Source organism: Protobothrops mucrosquamatus, unplaced genomic scaffold (assembly GCF_001527695.2).
Source record: "Protobothrops mucrosquamatus isolate PMUCROS unplaced genomic scaffold, P.Mucros_1.0 scaffold1930, whole genome shotgun sequence".
Taxonomy (NCBI): Eukaryota; Metazoa; Chordata; class Lepidosauria; order Squamata; family Viperidae; genus Protobothrops; species Protobothrops mucrosquamatus.
Window position 1 is genome coordinate 111,936 of NW_015388051.1, and position 6,793 is coordinate 118,728.

At 49.1% G+C, this 6,793-nt stretch overlaps 1 protein-coding gene across 1 annotated transcript in view; it reads left to right on the plus strand.

Moving 5' to 3' along the window:
• The first annotated feature begins 1,466 nt into the window (after positions 1-1,466).
• The window catches only part of PODXL (podocalyxin like), a 10,786-nt gene continuing 5,459 nt past the window's right edge, over positions 1,467-6,793 (plus strand). Inside the window, exons 1-2 of the mRNA XM_029285606.1 lie at positions 1,467-1,743; positions 2,393-2,745. Of these exons, the coding sequence (XP_029141439.1) occupies positions 1,467-1,743; positions 2,393-2,745 (630 nt within the window). The remainder of the gene's footprint in view (positions 1,744-2,392; positions 2,746-6,793) is intronic.

A 6,793-nucleotide genomic window follows, 5' to 3' on the forward strand; every position in this document is an offset into this window, starting at 1 on the left:
TAAGGCAGAACTAGAACTCACATCTCCTGGTGATTGGCCCAAAGTCGCCCAGCTGGCTGTCAGGCCTAAGGCAGAACTAGAACTCACATCTCCTGGTGATTGGCCCAAAGTCCCCCAACTGGCTTTCAGGCCTAAGGCAGAACTAGAACTCACATCTGGTGATCGGCCCAAAGTCCCCCAGCTAACTTTCATGCCTAAGGCGGGACTAGAACTCCCCGTCTCCGGCTTTCTAGCCTGATGCCTTAACCGCTACACCAAACTACGTTTCCCAGCCTCCCCCCACTTTGGGACGAGCTCTCCCCCTTGCTATTTCTTCCCTTCGGCTTTGCCGTTCTCTTCCCTGCTATTAATAGCGCCTTGTCCCCGATGGAGGAAGGACCCGGGTGGGAAACGCTTGGGGACGGGCGGAGGCTGCAACCACAGGAAGACTCTGGCGGCCGAGCAGGAAGTCCTCCCCCCCCTCGGCGTTCCCGTTCCACTCGTCCTGAAATAGCCAAAAGGGGCTCTTAAGAAAAACCCCACTTTTGCAGCATCCCCCGCGGTCACGCGATCAGAATTCAGAGGCTCGGCAACTGACTCGCATTTACGGCGGTCGCAGTGTCCCGGGGTCACGCAAATTCAACGGGGGAGCCGGGGGTTTCACTTAACAACCGTGTTGCTAACTTAACAACCGCAGCAACCGTGGCAAGAAAAAGTCGTAAAACGGGGCAAAAAACGCTCACTTCACCAAGGTTTCACTTAGCCACGGAAATGTTGGGCTCAACCGCCGGACGTAAGTTGGGGATTTCCTGTCGTCGGTGGAACGGCTTGCCTCCAGAAGTTTGTGGGCGCTTCATCTCTGGAGGTTTTTAAGAAGAGGTTGGGCAGCCCCTCGTGTGGAACGGTGTGGGGTTTCCGGCTTGAGCAGGGGGCTGGACTAGAAGACCTCCAAGGTCCCTTCCAGCTCTCTTGCTTTATGATTCGGTAAGGGTTTCCTGCTGGAGCAGGGGGCTGGACTAGAAGACCTCCAAGGTCCCTTCCAGCTCTCTTGCTTTATGATTCGGTAAGCGTTTCCTGCTGGAGCAGGGGGCTGGACTAGAAGACCTCCAAGGTCCCTTCCAGCTCTCTTGCTTTATGATTCGGTAAGGGTTTCCGGCTTGAGCAGGGGGCTGGACTAGAAGACCTCCAAGGTCCCTTCCAACTCTTGTTATTCCATTCTTCTGTTAACGGGGCTGGGCTGGGCTGCCTGTGGGAAAGCCGCGACCTCTCTCTAACTCAAGTTCTCTCTCTTGGGGGGCTTCTTAGGAGTTGCTGCTGATTCCTCAACCTCTCCTCCACCAGCCAGCGTGACTGTCCATCCTGTCACCCGCAATTCTCCTTCCAACAAAACACCGGACAATGTGACCACCTCAAGTCTCACTTCAACATTCGGGGCGCCAACTAGCAAGCCTTCAGCCCCGCCGGCCTCTCCCACTTCTCCAGTTGTGATGGAGCCCCCCAAGATACCTACAGGGGGGACCTCTTTGAACGCCACCACCCCTTCTTCATCCGCAAAGCATGGAGACACCACCACCCCCGTCGTCGTCGTCGTCGTTACAAACGCAACGGCCTCGCGGGCACCAACGCTGGCTCCGGACTTGACTGCCACCAACGCCACCTCTTCGCAGGGGTTGGCTCCGAAAGACCCCACCTCCGCCAGCCGACCGTCCACGTTGACCCTTTCTCCCCCCTCGCCGTCCTCCGCAAAGCCGGTCGGGTCCACAGGTACGTTGCCAGTCTCTGGGTTATAATTCCCTTAATCCAGAAGTCTTGAATTTGGGCCATTTTGAAGACTGGTGGACTTCAGCTCCCAGAATTCCCCAGCCAGCCAAGGGCAGCTTTAAGACTTGTGGACTTCAATTCCCAGAATCCCTTAGCCAGCAGGGGTCTCAGAAATCGGCCATTTTGAAGACTTGTGGATTTCAATTCCCAGAATTCTTCAGCCAGCAGGGATCTTGGAACTTGGCAATTATAAAGACTTGTGGACTTCAGCTCCCAGAATTCTCCAGCCAGCCATGGCAACTTTATGACTTGTGGACTTCAATTCCCAGAATCCCCTGTGCTGGCTGGGGAATTCTGGGAGTTGAAGTCCACTAGTCTTAAAAGTTGTCACGTTTTGAGACCCCTGCTGGTTGAGGAATTCTGAGGAAGTCCACAACTCTTAAAAGTTGCCATGCCTGGCTGGGTGATTCTGGGAATTGTAGACCGCCAAGTCTTAAAGTTGCCCCGTTTGGAGACCCCTGTCCTAATCTCTAGCTGGGTAGGGGGGGGATGAGGGAATTGACCCCTGGGGGGGAGTTGGCTTAAAGGTAAAATCTCCTTCCTATGAAAGTCTTTTTTCTTTTTTCCCCCTTTTTCCCTTTTCTTTCAACAGCAAAAAGTCCGGGGGCTCCGTTCATTCTTACGAAAACTTCCACTGCGCCTGGAGTTGTCAGCGATCCTACAACCTTAGCAGCTGCTACCACTGGAAAAAGCGGAACCACAAGCAAAGATAAAGCATCGGCGTTGCCCACCTCGCCAAACACGCTGCTGGCGAGCACCGTGCCCAAAACTGCAGGGGCTCCCAGGAGCTCCACTCTTCCGTTCTCAACTAGCCAGTCTTTAACTTACCCAGAACGGAAGGCGACGCCTTTGACTTTGTCCATGGGAACCACCATTCCTCAGCAGCCCGACGTCCCGTCTCCGACCAGCAGGGGGAACCTGACTTCGGTGGGAGGCCAGGCTAAGGTAAACAGACGGTCGGGGTACCACCTGGTGAGATTTCCAAACAAAAACCAAAAAACCAGGTGCATGACACCGACAGAGGCACAGCGATGTTGGTTTGTTGCTAACTAGAGCCCGTTTGGGGTAGCGGTGAAGGCTTCAGGCTACAACACCAGGGGTTTTTTTGCATCGCTTTTGATATTGCCCAATAGAATATATATATTTTTTTCTTCCAGGTGGTTTGTGAGAATAAGATGCCCCCGAAGGAGAAAGTGATCATTCTCACCTTAAATGAATCACGGCCTTGTGTAAGTATCTCCTCAAAGCATTTGAGTTACAGGTAGCCCTCGGCTTACGACTGCCGTTGAGCCCAGTGTGTCTGTTGTTAAGTGAGACGTTTGTTAAGTGGGTTTTGCCCCCATTTCACGACCTTTCTTGCCACAGTTGTTAAGTGAATCACGGCAGATGTTAAGTCAGTAACCCCGTTGTTAAGTGAATCTGGTTTCCCCATTGACTTTGCTTGTCAGAAGGTCGCAAAGGACGATCCCGATCACCTGAAACTAGACATTGGGTATGTCTAGTTCAGGGGTAGGCAACCTTGGCTCTTTTATGACTGGTGGACTTCAACTCCCAGAATTCCTGAGCCAGCATGGGGGAACTATGGCCCCTTCATGACTTGGGGACTTCAACTCCCAGAATTCCTCAGCCAGCATGGGGGAACTATGGCCCCTTCATGATTTGCGAACTTCAGCTCCCAGAATTCATGAGCCAGCATGAGGGAAACTTTGGCCCCTTCATGACTCATGGACTTCAACTCCCAGAATTCCTGAGCCAGCATGGCTCAGCTTGGAAACCTCTCCCTTTCCCCTCAGCATGGCTGGCTCAGGAATTCTGGGAGTTGAAGTCCACCAGTCATAAAAGAGCCAAGGTTGCCTACCCCTGGTCTAGTTTAATGAAGAGAAGGACGAGGGAGGGACATGATAGCAGTGTTCCAATATCTCAGGGGCTGCCCCAAAGAAGAGGGAGTCAAGCTATTCTCCAAGGCGCCTGAAGGCAGGACAAGAAGCAACGGGTGGAAACTCATCAAGGAGAGAAGCAACCTAGAACTAAGGAGAAAACTTCCTGACAGTTAGAACAATTAACCAGTGGAACAACCTGCCTCCAGAAGCGGTGAATGCTCCAACACTGGAAGTTTTTAAGAAGAAACTGGACAGCCATTTGTCTGAAATGGTATAGGGTTTCCTGCCTGAGCAGGGGGTTGGACTAGATGATCTCCAAGGTCCCTTCCAACTTTATCATTATTATTATTATTACCTCCAAGGTCCCCTCCAATTCCGCTATTCTGTTAGTTCCTTTTCATTTTCTGCCATTTCTTCCTGTTGATCAGCAAAAGCCCAATAAGAGTCATCAGAAATAATAACATCACTGTTGCAAACTGTATTCGAACCCATCCTATTGTGCTTATGCCGCCATTTCCATTTAAGCATATTCCCTATTTTTCTTCATATAAGCAATTTTTAAGACATCACTGTCGAGTCAGTCCAAAAAAACCCCCAAAATATTGAATTTTACAAAAAAAAATAGCAACCCGTTATTTTAATCGTTATTCTGTCTTCTTTCTCCCTACGATCCTTAAATTCCTTTTAAAAATTCCGTCTCGTTTCTCATAGCTTCTTTGTCTCTTCTCTCAAAATTCAATCAATCCATCTATCAGAATAGAGCTGGAAGGGACCTTGGAGGTCTTCTAGTCTAGCCCCCTTGCTCAGGCAGGAGACCCTATATCTCAGTGTCTTTGTCAAGAACCTTTCATAATTCCAGTTGTGGCCACTTCAGCGTATCTCTTTTGTACTTCCAGCGTTAAAAATAAACTGCCCCGCATCGCTTTTCTGCTTTATTATTTGCATGTCTTTTTTAATTATTAAATCCTCATCCAGGACCATTGGTAACGTCATTATTTCCATCCCTTCCTTGTAACTCATTTTTGAAACCGCCTGCAAGTCAACTTCAATTTTATTCAGTTACTAGCTGTACCCGGCCACGCGTTGCTGTGGCTCAGTCTGGTAAAAGCGTGTGTTGCTTTTACGTCCAACAGATGGCGCTGTTTTTCAAAAAAAGCATGTTTTTACCTGTCACAGGTGTGACATCTATATAATATAGGAATATAAAAACGCGCGCGTATTCGAATGCAACGTTGTGTCAACATTTCAAAGCAAGCGGTGAAGAACTTTCGGAGATTTAAGATTTTGAACAAACGAACGTTTACACTTTTATTTATATCGGCGTTTCTCAACCTTGACCATTTTAAGGCATGTGGGCTTCAACTCCCAGAATTCCACAGCCAGCAATGCTGGCTGTGGAATTCTGGGAGTTGAAGCCCACATGCCTTAAAATGGTCAAGGTTGAGAAACACTGATTTATATAGATATTTCTGTTCGGTAACATTGTCTGATTCTTCTTCAAATGGCATTAAAACTGCCTCTCTTTTAAGGGAGCTATCTGGCGCCCTCTAGTGTCCACCTTCAAAGTCGTCTTACTATCAGCGATTTCCGAGCATAAACATAAATATTTTCCCACGAGAAAGGATCCTTTCAATTAACTTCAAAGTCTTACCTCAAATCCATCTGAGCCCTTAATCCGTTTAAGGCCGGTGTCAATCTTCCTTTTACTGTATATCCCATTGTTGTTACAAATCTTTAAACTTGTAGTTAAATTTCTTTTAAAAAAAGGGGGGGGATTAAAGAAGACCCATCCGGTGATTTGAATAGAACTTGCCAGTTTGAAGGTTTTCAATCTTCAAAAAATGGGGAGGAAAAATAAAAATTAAATTTAAGGTGATTAGGAGGTGAGCCTTGGTTGAAACTCAAGGTTTCGGTCTCTAATTTGCCCTTTCAGGGCCAACTTGCATTGTGCCTGGGGTGGGGGGGTGGGGGGGTTCTGCAATGGGAAGTCTATATTTAATTTTCCAGACAGAACCTGGATGCAGATTGGGGGGCCCATGCTGGGTTCACGCTATGTGCTGTGCTCCTAAACTCAGTTTAACAAAACCCAGTTGCTGGATTTCAGTTAACATGGCAGAATCCATATCAGGGTTTAACAAGCAGCATCCCAAGAGAAGCTGGAGCCCATTCAGAAGACTAAGTTTTAGGTGTCCCCAGAAAGAGATTTTGAGTTTCTTCCAGGTGTCTGGAAACCTGTACACTTCCTTCATTCCTTCCTTCCTTCCTTCATTCATTCATTCATTCATTCATTCATTCATTCATTCATTCATTCCCTGCTTTCCTTCTTCCTCCCGCCTGCCTGCCAGCCAGCCAGTCTTCCCTCTCTTCCTCCCTCCCTCCTTTCCTTCCTTCCTTCCTTCCTTTCCCCTGTTCTTTCTTCCTTCCTCTCTCCCTCCCTTTCTCCTCCCTTTTCCTTCCTTCCTTTCTCCCTCCCTCCATTTTTCCTTCTTTAACCCTCCCTCTCTTCTTCCTTCCTTCCATCCCTTCCTTTCTCCCTCCATCCCTCTCTTCCTCCCTCTCTCTCTTCCTTCCTCCCTCCATTTTTCCTTCTTTAACCCTCCCTCTCTCCCTTCCTTCCTCCATTTTTCCTTCTTTAACCCTCCCTCTCTCCCTCCCTCCCTCTCTCCCTCCCTCCCTCCCTCCATTTTTCCTTTAACCCTCCCTCTCTCCCTCCCTTCCTCTCTCCCTCCCTCCATTTTTCCTTCTTTAACCCTCCCTCTCTTCTTCCTTCCATCCCTTCCTTTCTCCCTCCATCTCTCCCTTCCTCTCTTCTTCCCTCCCTCCATTTTTCCTTCTTTAACCCTCCCTCCCTTCCTTCCTCCCTCTTTCCCTTCTTCTCCCTCCCTCCCTCCCTCTGTTTTTCTTCTTTAACTCTCCCTCTCTTCTTCCTTCCATCCCTCCTTTCCTCCCTCTCTTCCTTTCTCCCTCCCTCCCTCCCTCCCTCCCTTCCCTCCTTCCTGGACCTATTGGAAATTTTTACTTCCAAATCTGTCCTAAAACAAGAACCTTACACAAAGCTGGTGTGACGTGTAACCCAGCGGGGTGAAAAGGGCAGGGAATCCCCCTCCCTCCCT